Below are 17,853 nucleotides of genomic sequence, written 5' to 3' on the forward strand. Positions count from 1 at the left end.
CCATGCACCACTTCATTCTTTACATAAACAGTTAGATTGAATGCTGATGTTGCTGTAATTTTGAAAAGCGCGGTTAATCCAGGTTTGCTGTATGATTGGCTTAACTTTCATTGGATATTTGACAGCTTTGTTTTCCTTTCGCTATGGAAACTCTCGTTCTCCCAACCTCCTTAATCTCTGTCATACTGAGTATATTTATGAATTTTTTTGTAATTTAGTTTGATTACCATGTTATTACTATTTTGACTAGAATGGTTAGAATGGAGGTCGAAGGTAGCCCTGATAGTTTCAAGGGCACCCATTATAGCAATGAAGATACCGACTCTGAATTTGCTGGATCTGATTATGACAATGAAGATACCTCAGGTAAGTTTTCATTAATTGTTTTGTTTGTGATTTTTTATTTTATTTTTCTAATAACATTACAGAATTGGATGAAGAAGAATGTGAAGTGTTAAAAACCGAACATATCAATGAAATGTTGGATTTGGAAAGACAGTTTCTTGCTCTCAAAGAACAATTGTATATGGAGAGGATAAAGCAGATTGAAAAAAAACTTGAAGAGGTCAAAGCTGGTAATGCTCAAGAGTATCTCGGACCAGTTGACGATCTTCATCACCAAATGGAAATTAGAATGAAAGTAGCCGGTATCCTTAAAGAATTCAAGTTCAAAAACGTTAATATTCAATATGAAGCTGAAAAGCAAGCTGTTGATCAAAACTTCCAGGTTTGTTATATTTGAATTTATATTTGAAAGAGGAAAAATTATTAATCTATGTAACTTTATATATTTCAAATTATCTATCAGAGTGAAAAAAACTTAGCTCGAGACCAGATACGTCGAGAATTAGAGGAAAGAATCCGAAGACTGGAAGAAGATCGTAATTCTGTAGACCTTTGGGGTGATTCCCTTTACAATCCGAAAAAGAAGAGAAGGATTGGCAATAATGGAAGCACATATTACGAAGTTGGACCGAGTAGAGATCAATTACATTTACTTGATAGACGTAGAAAACCCGTTCCTGTTTCTGGTCCTTATATTGTTTATATGTTGAAAGATTCTGAGATTATTGATGATTGGACTCAAATCAGAAAAGCTTGTCGCTCAACTGCTAACCTCACTGACCCTCTCATGCTCTCTTCCCCCATATAAACACAATATCGATTGTTAAATACATCTTTTGCATTTTGAGAAAATAATAACATTTTATTTTATTGGTAAATTGATTTGACTTTGCTGTCAATTATTTTTCATATTCAGTACAAAACTCATCTACATTTGACTTTTTAGAGCTTCGGTGCGGACTGCTGCTATCAAGTCTTGGTTAATTAAGAATACAAATTTAAGTCCAGCAATCTCAACCACCGAATTATTAAACAACTTTGCACAATGCAGAGATCCGATAATGGGTTTCGAATCAACATAGATTGGTCTTTTACCCGTATTGGCTAGCATAAAATCCCCATTTGGCTGCAACTTAATTAATCCTTGTTTACGAGATATTTTTGCCGCTGGACCTTCCAATGAAAGATTAACATCAACTTCACTATCTTTTGTACACCTTCCTAATGTTATCTCTCGTGATCTCATCAGATAACGCACAAGACGACCCCTCAAGACTGCTAAAGTATGATTGTCGAAATCTGATGGCGCAACACCAGTGATACTATCTACTAACACTTGCCAACGAGGTATTTCATTTTCTAATCGGCGAATTTCTCTTTTATTCTTTCGATCGGATAAGATATGTTCCGAATGGAGAATATCATCTTGTTTACAGGGAAGGCCCAAAGAGGCTTCAACATCTTTCTCAATTGAATCTTCACCATCTGAGAAGTTCATCAAGTCCTGATGACGGGAAAAATATTGTATTGACTGGTCAGGTAAGAGATGGTGATGCTTTAGAAGGGTCCAATGATTCAACAAACACTTCGCGGTGCGAAAAGTAAGAAACACATCAGTGTTCTTGGAAAGCATCTCCTCAAACAATTCAACTGTTGGTAAAGATGTGGATGGGACTGTTTTCAGAATGTCTTCTTCTTGTTGACTGAAAATTGTTTTTCTGTGAGTTAATGCAATTACATCTGTGTGTAATTGACGTATTGATGAAACACTAATCTTGGCAATGGTTGGATCATACAAAAGAGCATACCAACGATTTTCTATCTCTTTCAAGGTAAATTTACATGAAAATTTGACACCACGATAAACATCTTCCAAGTTATTGGTCTGTTGTACAGCTAATATGAGGGCAAGATCATCTTGTGCTTTCCATCGACCGATGTCCTTGACAGCATTGTTGTGAGCTTGCCGATGGCGCCGTCTTTTAGAGAATGTTGTCACGGGTTTTGGACGTTTATTCAGGGCTTCGCTGGTTGATATTGTTGGTGTGGGGATGGCCACTGATAGAGGAGAATGTAAAACACCAGAAAGCGGTAAACCAGGAGTTAATGGAACATCCTTACCACAAGTAACTTGTCCAGTTATTCCGGGGGCCATTGAAGTTGATGAGGTACGAGATCTCCCTTGTCTGGGATGCGATATACTGCTTTCAACCAACTCATCATCAAATTTTTTTCTTTTAATATTACGAGATGAGCTTCTTCTTGTCTGGGATACGTTAAGATCTATTTATTATAAAACAAAAATTAGGTATTAATCGATTATCAAAAATTTCTATAAATTTCATTGTTAACTTACCATTCACAGAAGCCATTTTGTTTGTTTTAATTTTTTTACTCCGCAAGATGGCGACATTTGTGAAAAGCCAAACAGTCGTAAAATATCGAGCGCTAAATATGAAATGAGAAATGAGACAGAGCAGAGCAGAGAAGAGAAGAGAAGAGAAGAAGAAGAAGAAGAAGGAAAAAGAGTGAGAGAGAGCAAGAAAGAGTAGTTTAGAAGGTAAATAAAAGAGAGAGTTTTTAGTTTTGATGAAAAGATCGAGAAAAGGTTTCCTCTTTTCTCCTGCATTTTATATCGACTCTTTTGAATATTAACGGACTTACTGCTTCAATGAGTACCATTTTAACCTGAACCGTGAGTCTCTCAATGGCCAACCGTCAACTCTCTTTTCCCGCTCTCTCAGTCTTTCGCCTTTTCTCTCTGTTTCAATATCTTTTTTCATCATTCATTTGTAATCAAATAATCACAACAAACTTCATCTGAAAATAATGTTTACCTTTTCTCAGTCTGTATTCAGATTTCAATGTTAACCACTTCACATTTTATTGGATATCCTTGGACATTCGCCGCCATTCAACAATAAATTCATCTTATGTTAACTGCATCATTTTGTCTTCACTTTCATTTGTCATCAACAGACTCATCACATTATTTCTCAACGTTGAGGTAAGAATCGTTGCTCGAATTTACTTTAGCCTTTGACTAATTACGATGCTATTTTTGAGCCTCAATCTCGCATTTTATTGCCTCTTTCAATGATAATTTTGATCAATTGAACATTTGCTTTTCCTTTTTCAACCTTCTTCTTTCAATGAATCCAATCATTGGGAAAGTGGACAGAACTGAAGTCAATCCAGACAACACCCTGAGTAACAAAATTAAACCCATTTTCATACCTGAGTTTGCTTCATGATTACTTTCAAACAGCCAGAATCGTTCTTCGTCTGATTCTGACCTCTTTCTATGTTAGTTTCTTCATCGATTGTTATTCTCATTGTCTTTCTTCATTCATTTACTCACGCAAAAGCTCATCAAATATGAGAGCAACTATTAACTGGATTAACTTGCAATATCTCACTCAGTTTATTCCAACATTAACATGAACCAAAAAGTCTCAGATGTTTTCCTCTATTCCATTGTTAGTCAATTGTCTGATCATTATAAGCAATTCAAATTTGTTCATTGACTTGTTCATTTGTAATCCATTTCTTTCCTGTTTATCCTCAGTTAATACCAACTAAACTGTAAATCCTCACTTCTAAAGGTTTCACTCATTCAAATCAACACTGAGATGATCGATCAATTTGTTTCTCTATTCAACCATTCATTCACATTCAATCTCAAGTTCAATTCATAACTCAATAATCTTGATCCCATGTGAATGGAAACTCAAATTGAGTTCATTTTCAATGTGAGTTTCCTTCAAATTTAAATCATTTTCTAGTCATTTATCAATATCGATTATTGTCGACCTTCGAATGATGAAAAAAGTGAGGAAAAACCCTTTACCTGTCTCTCTTCAAGGATCTTCTTTCTTCTTTCAATCATCATGATCATCATTCATCGACATTCGTCAATCTGATAACATTAAACTTCATCACTTTCATCAACAATCAACATAATTTTACCTTTTTTTTCATCTTCTTTCCTTGAGAAGCAAATCAATCTTTTTAGTTGATCTCCTTCACAATTTATGATAAAAAGTTACAAATTGAATCGTTAATATAATCAACTGTTTGATCACGAAATTAAAATTAGCTGTTCAGTTTACACAAGCCAATTAGATAACCTTATCGACACGAAGCTGCCACAAGTTTCAAATAATGTTTACTTGTTCAAATGAATTAACATGATGTCAGTTAAATGGAAGCACATGCAGTGAGTTTCATAGTTGAATGAAAACCTGATAATCTTTCAGATTCAAGACTAACCTCTTGCACTGACCTTATGCTAATCTCAGTATCTAATAATAGTGATAAATTGATTAAACATTTAAACTAATCTTTGAACACTTTCATGTTTCCATGGATTCAAGTGAATCTCATCACTTTGGTCTCATTGATGGACAGTTAATTTAATTTGTAGCCAGTTGAGTATCAATTGACCATCCAGAGTCAACTCCACTTTATTGTGATAATATTTGATCGATTCAATTGTCACAATTTACTTTCATCTCAACCCAATTAACTAACCTCAATCACAATAGCATCAATCTCGATATTGAAGGCTTCTAATTATTTCTACGTAAAATAACTTTCAGTCCAATTTCAATCACCAAATCAAATTAAGAACCCGAATTTTCACCAACTCTTTCCAATCGACATTGAAATCAAAATTGATGTGATTTTTGCATCAAAATAACGAGAAATTGTCTCATTTTCTGTATCTTCAGAGTTGACTGTAAATTCCAAAGAAATGTCTGAAAATGGAATGAATTAGTTTAAAATTCCCTGTTTTTTGTATAAAAGGTGAATTTGAATTTTCGCAAAAATTATTATTCGATTATCATGAAAAGTTAAACGATCATTTCTTTATTCTTTACTTTTGTTAGAACTTTGTTTTTCTGGTTTTCTTGAGATTATTGTTGTAGTAAAATGGTTTTTATGGATTCCGTTATAAATGCGTTTCACTGAATTGCATTGCCATCATTTCCATGTTATTATATTTACTTCCATATGAGGAAGCATGAAAATGAATTTCTTTTCTCTATTCATTATTTATTGTTAAAGTAAAAGTCTCTGTAAACGGATCAATGGACAACAAAGTATCAGTTTCATCCGATAATCCATTTCGTATCAATTGTTTCAATTGATTTTCAATTTCATCCTTTCCCTTCAATCAAAACTCGACCAATCATTCATTGTTTTGTTCATTTTTGTGGTTCATTTGAGTTGTCTGTTAACCTTTTGTTTCACCTGATTTGATCTGCTTTCACTGATTAGTCTTATTACCTTTGCATGGTACATTTCAATAAACAATGATAACATTAATAGTGAACAGTAATAATAGTAATAAATACAATAATAATTATCAATAAACTGTCCAACCTATTTTTTTCAATTTCAATATTCGGAAAGAAGTGAAAGTTTAGATTCTATTGTTGTGATTGAATGATTAACGACAATTATCTGATGATTCTGGCTACTCTTAATGTTCCAAGTAATCAGGAAAAGATGTTCATGTTATTAAATAATTTTGATCCCAACCCTTTTCATCAGTTATTCAAATGATGGATCAATGAACTAATCAGTGAATAATTAAACGACAACAATAAACATCTTTCTCTTGGACCAATCAGAGAATAACATGAAAAATTGTTCATTCATTGGCGGTTAATTGTGAACTCAGTTTTTCCACGAATAAGACAGGACAATAAGATTGAAATGGCGATTATCATCAATGAATAAACTGTTCATCTTCATCTTCTCACGTTCATTGAGACATCCGTTATTCGGTGGACACTCACAATTTAGTTACATTGTTCCCCTGCTTTTCATATTTATTTTTGTTTATTAACTTTTCTTTCCCATCAATGTTTATCCAACATTTTAATCAACATTTTCATTCCTAAAGGATGTTACAAAAGTAAGGCGACTGAATTCAAATCGCTGTAAATCATGAACTATAAGGTTTATTGATATAATTTAAAGCTTCACTTGAAGGACATGAATAAGGCATTGAAATCGGTACTAAACAATAGATAGTGGCCCTTCTCGAGCAACTTTACGTAACTTTGACTTGAGACCACTCATAAGGTTCTTGCCGGAGTTATTAGCAACTTTTTCGGCGATATTTTTCCAAATTTTACGGAAGTCACAGAGTCGACGAGGTACAGAACGTCTTTTAGAGTATTCTGATTTACAGAGAGCCCAGAATTTTTCGATAGGTCGAGCTTGAGGCAAGTTTGGGGTGTTTTCTTTCTTCTTAACAAACGAAATTTTTTTATTTTCTAAAAACTTGAGCACATCTTTCTGGTAATGTGAACTCGCCAAATCAGGCCAGAACAAAATATCCTCGATTCTATGATACTTTTCGATGAAAGGTATCAAGTATTTATCAATTATCTCAAGATAAACTTTATGATTAATTGTCCCTGTAGTGACGTAAGGATCTGAAACGTTACCTAAACTATCCATAGCTTGCCATACAAGATATTTTTGAGCAAATTTTGTTTTCGGATCGATTCTAATGCTATCATCTACTGAATTTCTTGATTTAGCTGAATAAAATTTTCTACCTGGAATCTGTTCTGGGTCTGAAAAAACATATGTTTCATCATCAATAATTAGAATTTTATTAGCTAACATTTGTTCATAAATCTTTCTTGCACCTTTCTTACATCTATCGGGTTGATCTTTTTTATAATTAGGAGCTTTGATTCGACGATATGACTTATATCCTAACTCTTTCTTACCTCTAGCAAACGAACCATACGAAATTCTGAGCTTTTCTCCACCCAAACGCAACGAAATTGTTGGATTTTTTTCCACCACCTTTTCGATTTTTCGCAATTTCTCGGGATTCCGAGCACTTCTTGGTCTTCCTGAGATCGCAAAATACTCCTCAGAGCCTGATGAATCGAATCGCTTAATCATTCGATATAAAGATTGCTTAGATGGCCCTTGATTAATGAAATGTTGAACTGTTGCTTGTCGATTTTTTTCATTTTTGAGGTAAAATTGGCACACTTGTTTATAAAAACACTCATTTTGAACACGTTTTTTCGCCATGTTTAGGCTCAAAAATGAAAAAAATTGACATCAACAGATAGCCTAGAGTCTAGTTAATCCGATTCATCCTTTAAATAGTTTAAAATTATTCTCAATCAAGAGAAAAACCGATTAAACTCTTAGTCGCTTTACTTCTGTAACAGCCTTTATTTTCATCATTATCAGCTTATTTGAGCACAAAATTCATCCTTACCTGGCTCATTGTCATTTCATGTAAACTCTTCTTTTCTCATTCAATTAACTAACCTCTTTTATGCATTTGCAAAACAGTTTCATCATTTGCCTTTAAACTCAAATTGTTGCTCTTTTTTTCATTGGGTTCAATTGGAATGCCCTGAAAAAAGGTAAAAACATTCCGATTCTGTAGTCCAGTTTTTTCCTGCTTTACACTCAACTGTTAATCTTTAATGAAGCCATAAATCTGTCAACCAATTGATTTACAATTAATTAATTAATGAAGTTTCATGTTTTGCTTTAACTACAAAAATCAAATAAATTGTAACCTCTTGTTGACCAAATTGAGTTTATTTCATAAGACACTCCTGATTGTTCACTATTGCCTTTAATTTACAATCAATTTATCCGTTCATTTGGTCTAGTTTGATAGTCTAAATAGAAACAACAATTTAATTAAACTTCAAACTTGCGGTGCGCCTCAATTGCAATTTAATTTTTACTTCCAATCATCAACTTTCAATGATTTCAAACTTGGACTAATCAATATATTTTCTTGTATTTATTTGAAAACGATTAACCAAATCAAGAATCCTTTACATTCGTTAATTAACTCAACCTGTTTAAATTTACCTTTTCTGGTTTTAATTAAATTAAACAACTTCACCATTCGAAATGTTTGTGTGTGTTCCAAATAGTAATTTCAATCATTTCTAGTCAATCACTAATATATCAACATCCATGACAATTGGATTCGTTAAGCTTCACCCATTAAATAGCCATAAATTATGTTCAAGATTCATCAAACTCGATTAGAAATTGGATCAAACTCGTTTATTGGAATGTCGGTGGACAATTAGTTTGGTCAGTTTCTTCCTTCCATTCAATTAACAGAAAACATATTTTGAGTCGTTTTCAATGTTACATTAACTTCATCAGTCATTGGGTTCAGTATTATCTTGAGTTGATGTTTCTCTTGAAATAAATAAACATCTTTGGTATGTTGATACCAGTTTTGGGTTCCTTGCTTTTCCTATTTCGTTTCCGGTTATCATTTTTTTGTTTCTGGTCCAACAGGGAAAACTAACATTGACCTTGAGCAATCAATTGGCCCACCCTTAACCTCAGGCTATTGATTTATTTTTGGTCAACTTCAACTTTTCACTTTTCACTCTCCATTAGTATTCAAGGTAATCTTTGGAACATCAGTAAACTCTATGCAATCAGATTTTCCAAATAAATGATTTTCTCTTCCAATCATCATGACAAATGAATGGCTTATAAAACAAACAGAAATGCAAAAGCAAATGATGACAATTTGTATCGATTAAAATTGGTGAAAACTATTTTTCACTTTTTGGTTCACAGCAATTTTGTAACAATACTTGGGTTTGTTGCTCATAATTTTCATGCAATAACAGGAAGCTGAAAGTAGCAAAGAAAAGAGAAAAATGTTTGGAATTTTTGGGTTGAATTTGCTTCAATATTCTTTGGTATTCATGACAAAAGGTTCTTATCATTTATTCCCTCTTCCATCTCCTTGGAGACTTTACATTTACTCTGTGATTCTCTTCCTGTTGTCATTCATTTGCAAATCAATGTTCATTTCTGAATAATGCTAGATAAGTTTCTTCTCTTATCCACACAAATACACCATCCAAAATGTTCATTAAGATAATCTTGTGTTGATCCGTTTTGACAGATAACATGGAAACAAGAAAAGGGCAAAAACCTGCAAAGCTAAACTCGTTTCTTTGCTTGCTTCATCATCAATTGTACTAGAGTATTGATTGAAACAAGATAAATATCAGTCTTTGGGTTAGAAAGACAAAGAATGGGCAAAATGATAATGATAACTTTACCTCTCTGGTTACATCTTAACTCATTCACAATCAATGCCTTAACCAAAGTGCCTTTCATGATCATCTCCATCATCATCTTTTTTCATCACTTTTTATCAACTCATTTTTCTTGTCATTTTTTGTCTCGTCATTTTTTGTCTCTTCATCTGTTTCTTTTCCTCCTTCAATCCATTTTTTCATGTTACTTTTTTGCCCTTTTGTCCTTTCAACTTTGCCTTTTTTTCCTTTCCTCTTTTACCATTTGAGTAACCTTTCATTTTGATTATCTCGTCTCAAGTAGCATTGTCATTACATTATCATCTTCATCTTTTCCGCCCTGACTTGTCCTTATTCTTGCTTGTTTTTTCCTCATCTCATAATAATCACCTTTTCATGTGAATCGTTATTTCACAGAGAAACATGATAACTCTAAATGGCTTTTCCATAAAATACAATTGAAGGAGATGATTAAAGGGTGTTTAAAAAGATCTGTTACAAAGTTTAAAGAAGACAAATAAATACTCATCTAATGATGATAATTTAAAGATAATGATAATCGTTGATGGATTTTCATTGTTACTTCCTTTTCATCCTGACAATGAATTAAACCTGTAGATCCGTTATGCTGTCATTCATATTTTCAATCAGTTTATTACTTTCAATGAACAGTTGGAATGCAATTTAATTCAGATCATTTTCATGATCAAATCAACTGTAATTATGCAAATTGTATGTAAATCAAGATGGAAACTTGTGGTTTTCATTTGGATGGAAAAGATTTTATCATTAAATTTGAATAGAAAGTGATGAAGTCGATATTGTTTTCCCATTTTTCATGAAACAATATCTTCTCAGAGGTTATCATTGTTGTTGAAACTCACCTCTTCTTATTGACATGATTTGATAATATTTTGATTAAATTAGCACACATTGACAATGATCGCCTGTTAACAGGTCAGAGTAAAAAATAATATTGTTCATTCATCAATGATAATCACTTTGAATGATGAATTGAATTTCATGAAGAACGTGATTGACCTGTATCATCTTGCTTATCATTTAGGTAAATATTATCATTTGAAAAGAGATAACTGATAATTTTCAATGAAAACGAAGAAAAAGTAAATTCCATTTAAAGGAGATTCACCGATTTTCAAGGTTATCTGCTTACATCTTTCAAATGTAAACTTTATCTTCAATTATTGCATGTAAGTCACTGAATAAATTACAATAAATGAATCTCTTTTTTTGTGGGTAAAACAGTAAATTAATCCTTATTGCAATAATCTCACTCTAATCCATAGCATTTAATGAATGCACTTAAAGGACATTAAACAAGATGCATTAATGCATTAGAAACATTTTCATCCTCAGATGATGAAGATAAAAGTGTTGATGGGAAAATGTAAAGATGCAAGATAAATGGTTAGCCACATGAGTTGAGCTGAAATAATTAATAATATTAGTTCAGTAATGTTGCCTCTGGAAATGATGTTGTGTGAACTTTTCTCAATAATAACTGGTTATCACATAATCTCAATGCATAAGGTACTTTTCACATTCAATTTCAACTGACATAGAAAATTGTTAATTCAAATTTTCCAACTTTATTCAATTGTCATTCAGTTTTCATGATTGAATAAATATTATTACTTTTTTCTCTTCTAACTCTATCAACATTTTTCCGACTCAATGAATTTTCTTCATCCATTTAATTCTGGTTCAAGTGTAAAGGTATTGTTGATGTTGACACAGACTACAAAATTATGGGATCGACCTTCTTGTCAGTTTGTTTTTTCATCCTTCATCCTCCTTTGCTTCCCTATCAGCCTCTCTTGACTTTTTTTTATTACTCTTCTTGTTCATCTTCACGTGCCTTCAGGATTGGAACTTGAAGAAGAGAAAAAACTGTTTTTCTTTTCACCATTAACCTGTACTTTTTTAGGTGATTTATGTTGCGCCGTTTTACTCATCAATTGATTAACTGTAACTTAAATCATTTCAATCATTGGTTACACTTATTTTCATGGTTTGCAACATTTTTCCAGAAACTTTTTTTTCTTCTCTCTTCATTCACTTTACTATTCAAAGTAAAATGCATTAACACAAATTGACCTTAGGTCAGTTTCCTTGCAAATTATTGATGATTTGTTTTTCCACTTGAAGGTCACTTTACTTCTGAATGTGCTAACAATAGATGCTGATACAGAAACACTTGATTCAGATGAACATTTCTTTCCTAATTACTGGGTTTCTTCTTCTTCTTCTTTCTTTTCATGGTTAACCTTTCCTCTTCTCAGCATGATAACTCGGGGTGATATTTGAATTGTGATTTGAAACATTAGCCGAGACACTTGGATAGCAGGGCAAGAATAAATATGAAAGAAAAAGGAGAAAAAAGGAAATGAAATTGATAATTTTTCAACTGAAATAAATACAGAATAAATAATGAAATGCTGTAAATGAAAAGGTTGAGCCGGAAATAGTGTTCAATATAAACATGTTCCTATGGTTATGTTAAGGGCAGTTTCAAATATTTGTACTTTTCTCATTGTCAACACTTGAATCTTGATTTTTTGTCCTTTTATTCATCAGGTTCAAGCCCATGGGATTGGAAGCAACAAATGAGCAACAATTTTCTTGATAGAAGAATATTTAAAGTTGAAAATATTGAGATCAATGAATCACCAACATCATCATAAACTTGATCGCCATCGTTGAAGCAACTGAAAGCAGCTCACTAATCAACTCGCAATTTTCCTCCTTCAACGAATGAGTGAGAAAGACTTTCTTAGTTTACCGTAAGACGTTGACTGACTCAGGTAACTGTTATCAAGTTTCAGTCCCACACAAATCAACTGAGCTTGTAAACACACTTACACACAAAAAACTTTTACTCTCACTCAATCAGCTTTGTATTACAACTGGAATAACGAAGAAAAAAGTTTAGTATCCATTTCAATGAGCGTGAAACAACAACGTGCCTACAATCATCTTCAATATCATCAAGAGTCAAACATGAAGATGATTCCTTGAAATGTAATCGGAAACATCTTTAAACGAATATCATGTTTTTATGTGTTTTACTTTGGCCAATGTTTTTTATCGCCTTTTCAACTCATCAGTGATGAACAGTAATGGACAACAATTTGTGAACTCGAACCAACATCTTGACTACTAATTTTACAAGTAATTTTTTTCTTCCTTTTCTTCCTTTTCTTCTCCTTCATATCCATGGACTAAAGTCAAAGATAGACACATAAGCCTCTTTCATCTCTCAGCTCTTCTTTATCCCTCTTCATCTTCCTTTGCCTATTTTACCCTCAACCCTCCTTTTTTTGGGTCTACGATATCGCCCATCTTTCACTCTCTCTTCTTCTTCTTCTTCTTCATCCAACTTCTCACTTTACTCTCTTGTTCATCGTCCCAAGCCCATTGCCTATCAAGTCACAGTAGATATTAGATGATCTTCACTAGACTTTCTCATTCCTTTTGGGCCACCAACAACTATTAATTAGAGCAACTTTTTTCTTCTTCTTATCTTCTAATTTTGCGTGTTTTCTCCTATTTGTTTATTTGTTTATGACCTTATCTTGATGATCAAAGTTCCAATGGTTTACATCATTCTTCAGTGAACTTTTACAACAAATTTTGTGTTTACACATGAAAGTTGAACCATCTTCATCATAGAGCTTAAAGTGACCCCAAGACTCAACTTGCATGATGACAAGTGAAATGGGACTTGCCAATCAATTGGGACTTCAAGTCCAGTCTGTTGTCCAGAATAATTCGACTCTTGGTTCAAAGGATAACGAACAAAACAGCAAAGTTGGTCATTTAGAGCCTCGACCATTTCGTCCATTTAAATCAAGTGAAGAGTATCTTTACGCAATGAAAGAAGATCTTGCTGAATGGTTAAATGCCCTTTATAATTTAAATATCACGGTTGACAATTTCATGGAGAAACTGGAAACTGGCGTTATACTTTGCAGGTAAATAAACCAAAAAAACTCTTATCGTTTCAGGAAAAATCAATTTCTACTAAAAACACAACCAAAAGTTGCATTCCACTAACCTTATTCACTAATATTATCACCACTTTGCTTACCTTGAATTTGATCCTTTTCTTGTTCGCAAAAGCTGCTTTCAAAAGCAATAAATGTTCAACCTTTAACCCAAAGATTACATTTAACCTCATTTCATGCAATGGATAATTTGGTTGATAAAATTACCATCGAGAGCCATCAATGTAAAGCAAAGGATAAGTTGCAACCTGAGAAGAGAAAGTTAATAAAAAATTAACAAAAAACTGAAATTAGTAGTGAAAGAGTTTAGTAAATGTATAAATGGAAACAACAATTATCAAGATTCTCAGAATTCTATGTTATTCTTTAAGTGCTAATCATTTTGATTGTTAACGAAGCTCATGATTCTAATGAACCCATCGTTTATTGTTGCACCAAAATGAAAAGAAAAGTTCGTTTTTTCCTGTTTTCTGCATTCTTCTTTTTTCTATTTGCATCAATAATCATGAAATAATGATGATAATAGGAAATCGAATAGACTTGGAACAGGGTGATAGTTTGGAATGCTTTTATTCATTTACATTTAAGGTGTTAAATGAAAAGACGAACAAAAAATTTGCAACTTTTCTCAGAATCTATTATTTTATTTGTTCCTCACCTTTTGCTGTTCCTTGTTAATCACTTAATTAATTGAAAACTTTCGCTCATCCTTTAGCTTTGATTGTTGTAAGCTTGATGACAATTAACTTTCTCAATTGACAGTTATCCAACAAAATGATTTAACCATTGTATTTAATGTAGTTAGAACAGCGTTACAACTTGATTGATTGAGAAGGAAAAAAACTTTTGGAACTATTGGTTCATGAATTGCTGCCAAATTGGCATAATTGTGGTTTAATCAATTAATGATCATTTAAAGGCTCTTCTGGTTACTTCAAAACTCATCCTTTTCCCAATCGAATCTCAACTTTTCAAAATCACCATTTCCTATGAATCTTTTATTCCAATTGAATCAAATGCAAATGAAGAAACATTTCACACAAAAAGCTTTCACTTTTCAAATTGCTCATCCATCCTCAACTGATTCAATTTTGCATTTTAATCGATAATAAACTTCATTTTCTTCAAATTATGGTTCCTTTTAAACGGACCTTTTACCATTTAATGTTGAAAGATTTGAAGTTGATTTAACTTAAATGGATTCAACTGATGATCGACCATTTTATCACTGAATCATGTTCATCTTGACTATCCTTTGACCTTACAATGTAAATATTAGTACCTTTTTGTTATATGAAAGACAAGAGGTCAAATTGTCACTCAGCGGGATTTTGACGGCGCAAACGGCATTTAAATTGAAAATAATAGCGAATGCATGTTAAACTGCATCTTGAGTAAGTGGATAATAAACGATGAAGAAAAGTCTCTGATATCTTCTTTCCTTTTCTCAGTTTCATCATTTCTTCCTCTTTGATTCACTGCCTTTAAAGGTCTCTCTTTCCCTCTCTTCATCGTCTTCATCATCTTCTCTCTGTACTCATCTTAAACATTTTATTTATTCTTAGCTGCTCTTTGCTCCAAACTCCCCAAGACCCGACCAACTCAGTTTATTCATTTCTCTTTCATTCTCTTTCTTCTCTTCTCATCTCTGTCAAGATGATGATGATTCAAGATGAAAGAGGAACATGTTGAGTAGTAAAGAAAGAAATAACTTTTTTTTAAATATGACCTGAAGTAAACTCCGCCCTGGTTATTAATGGAAAAAAATGAGTTCGAAGAAAAGTAAATGAAGTCCCTTTGAAAATACTGTTTCACGCCGTTACTCGTCTAGAGTTGCTGGTGATGTGATGAAGATAAGCAAGATGAACATGCTTTTTTACCATATTTATCCTCATCTTGGGCTTCATCTCATAAACAATTCTCATTGTTGCCCATCCATTTCCCGTCCTTTCAACAATAATTATTGCCATTTTGCATTTCCAATTGAATGCTGATTAATTAGTAAATGGTGAAAAGATTGAGAGCAACACTTGAAATAAATATTTCCTTTATTTGTGTTTATTGTCAAATGTTGAAAAGACTTGAAAATTGAATCAATTTTGTGTCAATTTTTCATTCAGAGTAACCTGTCAATCTGAGGGATTCGCCCTTCTATTTATGGTCACTTTCTTGACAAAATAAACAAAAAAACTGATGATTTTAGTTTGCCATTCATTGCAATTGAGTTTATAAAACAAACAGAACGACATTTGCCACCCAAATCCACCTAACAACTGAACCTTTACCTCTGTTTATTTAGATAACAGTGAATACAATAATAACTTCATTTTCGTCTTTTGTTTCTTTATTTTTAGACATGCCAATAATGTTATAAGAAAAGCTAAATCAAACCCTAAGAGCGATCGCTCAATTCCAGTTGAAAAGGAACTTTCATATCGAGTTGAAGTTGTGCCTGGAACTTTTCATGCTCGCGATAACGTTTCCAATTTCATTTCTTGGTGTCGCAAACTGGGAATCATGGAATGTCTACTCTTCGAAACTGATGATCTTGTCTTGAGGAAAAATGAGAAATCTTTTATTCTCTGTTTACTTGAGATTGCTCGACAAGGAAGTAAGATTGGAATGATTGCTCCAATGTTGGTTCAGTTGGAACAAGAGATTGATCGGGAAATTGCTCAAGATGCAGTTGATGATAGTTCCAAATCGAATGCTGTTACATCTTCGACATCAAAGGGAAATGATGATAAAGAGAATCGAAAACAATTTCAATCGATGAAAAATTTACATGAAATGGTAAGAACTATTTACTTGTTTGATGCTTATTGGTTAATTGCAATTAATGATACATTCAAAGTCAACTATCAATCATGAAAATTATGGAACAAAATAGAAAATTAATATTTTCTAAAAACTAAAATACTGATGAAGATGATCAATCAACTGCTATTATCTTCAGAATAAGTTATCAATCAATTGGTCTGATAACTTATTCAGGTCATTTTCCTGATTATTTCATCTCAATTCAGGCGAATGAATATTTTTAACCATTTCTTTTCAACAGATTAATCAGTAGCACTTTACCATGTAAATGTTAGAACCATTTTCATGGCCATTTAATATTCCAAATCTGAATGTGACTCTGCAAAGTTGGGAAGTTAATGTTTGATTGAAAGTGAAAATCGCTGTTGATTTCAATTATTGATTCATAATATTGCTTTTCATTACCAAACAATGTCATTGTGTCCAATTGTATTTACTTGATTTTACTGTGAAAGTAAATGTTGAAATGACAATGGAAATGAATGAAACCAAGAAACCAGAAAAATTGATTTCCTTTTCACTTCTATTTACCTTTAAGATTATCAGAACCACCCTTGTTTATTCACCATTATCACCAGCATCATCATCATTAGCATCCTTTATCATTCAATTGAAGCAAACAATGTCCAATGTTAATGGTGAAAACGATGTTACTCACTGTCCTTTCAATAAAACCATTTTGTCCCATCAAAACATAACCGATGAAATGATCCTTTTAATGTTAATTATATGAATGGCATTAAGCTGCATAATGATGTTCATCACTAATAGTTTTCATCCTTTTCTTGAAATGCAAATTACAATGTTGATACCTGGTTTGGGTTCATTCAATTTTTTCACCAATTCTAGTTTTCCATTCAAAGTGAGATTAAATGATGGATTTGTATCCATCTAGTTGTCTTTTAATGATGTTCATATTAAATTAACTGGATCGCTAACTGAATTAATTGTACCTTTTGTCAGACTAAAGAGGCTTTACAAATACAATGGCTTAACCTAACCTCACATAAGTTGCGGTAAAAGCCTTTGTCAATATCAAGATCAGTACAGAAGCTCTTGTTGGTTCAAGTTTATTGATCAGTTTATTGCGAGTCAGAAATGAAACAATTCGAGTTCTGATATTTTACTTTTTTCCTTCAATAAACATTTTGATTGCTTGGGATTTACGGATGTAATTTCAGCTGTAATTGTATCCAAAAACTTTTATTTTTCTTGTTAAATTGACATTTCTGCAAATCTCTCGATTCCAACTGTAAAAGTTTGATAGCTTGGGATTGATCTTGAAGAAGCTTTTACCGAGTTTCATTTTATGTTGATTCAATGCGATTCCAATTGAATTTTTTATTCTCTTTTCTTAATTATGATGATTCACTGCATGATGAACCAACACCCAACCACAAAAGAGAGTGTGAAAACGTGCTGATGTAACGTTTCCAGTTTTCATTAACATAACTCGATGCTATTAACAAAACATGAATTGTTGAGCTTTTTTAGTTGTTTGCTCAATGAAAAGGTTAATTGAAGTTGAAAGTGAAAGACAGTTAACCTTAATTAGCTTCTCATATATTCACCATTGT

General features: G+C 32.6%; 3 protein-coding genes across 5 annotated transcripts in view; 2 read left to right on the plus strand and 1 right to left on the minus strand.

Moving 5' to 3' along the window:
* The first annotated feature begins 167 nt into the window (after nucleotides 1-167).
* Nucleotides 168-1,223, plus strand: LOC107363138 (breast cancer metastasis-suppressor 1-like protein). The gene is made up of 3 exons (XM_015930314.3): nucleotides 168-366; nucleotides 429-727; nucleotides 809-1,223. Exons 1-3 carry the CDS (start codon nucleotides 252-254, stop codon nucleotides 1,151-1,153), a joined length of 759 nt encoding a protein of 252 aa, XP_015785800.1. The 5' UTR covers nucleotides 168-251; the 3' UTR covers nucleotides 1,154-1,223.
* Nucleotides 1,180-3,001, minus strand: LOC107363136 (microspherule protein Rcd5). The gene is made up of 2 exons (XM_025161051.2): nucleotides 2,702-3,001; nucleotides 1,180-2,628 (listed from the first exon to the last, which is right to left on the minus strand). The coding sequence occupies exons 1-2, from the start codon at nucleotides 2,715-2,717 to the stop codon at nucleotides 1,274-1,276; spliced, it is 1,371 nt and encodes a 456-aa protein (XP_025016819.2). The 5' UTR covers nucleotides 2,718-3,001; the 3' UTR covers nucleotides 1,180-1,273.
* Nucleotides 2,943-17,853, plus strand: part of LOC107363135 (uncharacterized) — a 31,021-nt gene continuing 16,110 nt past the window's right edge. The window contains exons 1-5 of one of the 3 annotated variants that reach the window (XM_089269948.1): nucleotides 2,943-3,040; nucleotides 3,193-3,352; nucleotides 12,027-12,620; nucleotides 13,038-13,423; nucleotides 15,811-16,249. In XM_089269948.1, the coding sequence (XP_089126074.1) occupies nucleotides 13,152-13,423; nucleotides 15,811-16,249 (711 nt within the window). In that variant the 5' untranslated portion in view covers nucleotides 2,943-3,040; nucleotides 3,193-3,352; nucleotides 12,027-12,620; nucleotides 13,038-13,151. Of the gene's footprint in view, nucleotides 3,353-12,026; nucleotides 13,424-15,810; nucleotides 16,250-17,853 lie in introns of those variants that run through there. The other 2 variants (XM_015930310.3, XM_089269949.1) reach the window with 2 other exon arrangements.

Source organism: Tetranychus urticae, unplaced genomic scaffold (assembly GCF_039701765.1).
Source record: "Tetranychus urticae isolate SD_2017Ah unplaced genomic scaffold, NJAU_TeUrti_SD_1.0 Scaffold_4, whole genome shotgun sequence".
NCBI lineage: Eukaryota > Metazoa > Arthropoda > Arachnida > Trombidiformes > Tetranychidae > Tetranychus > Tetranychus urticae.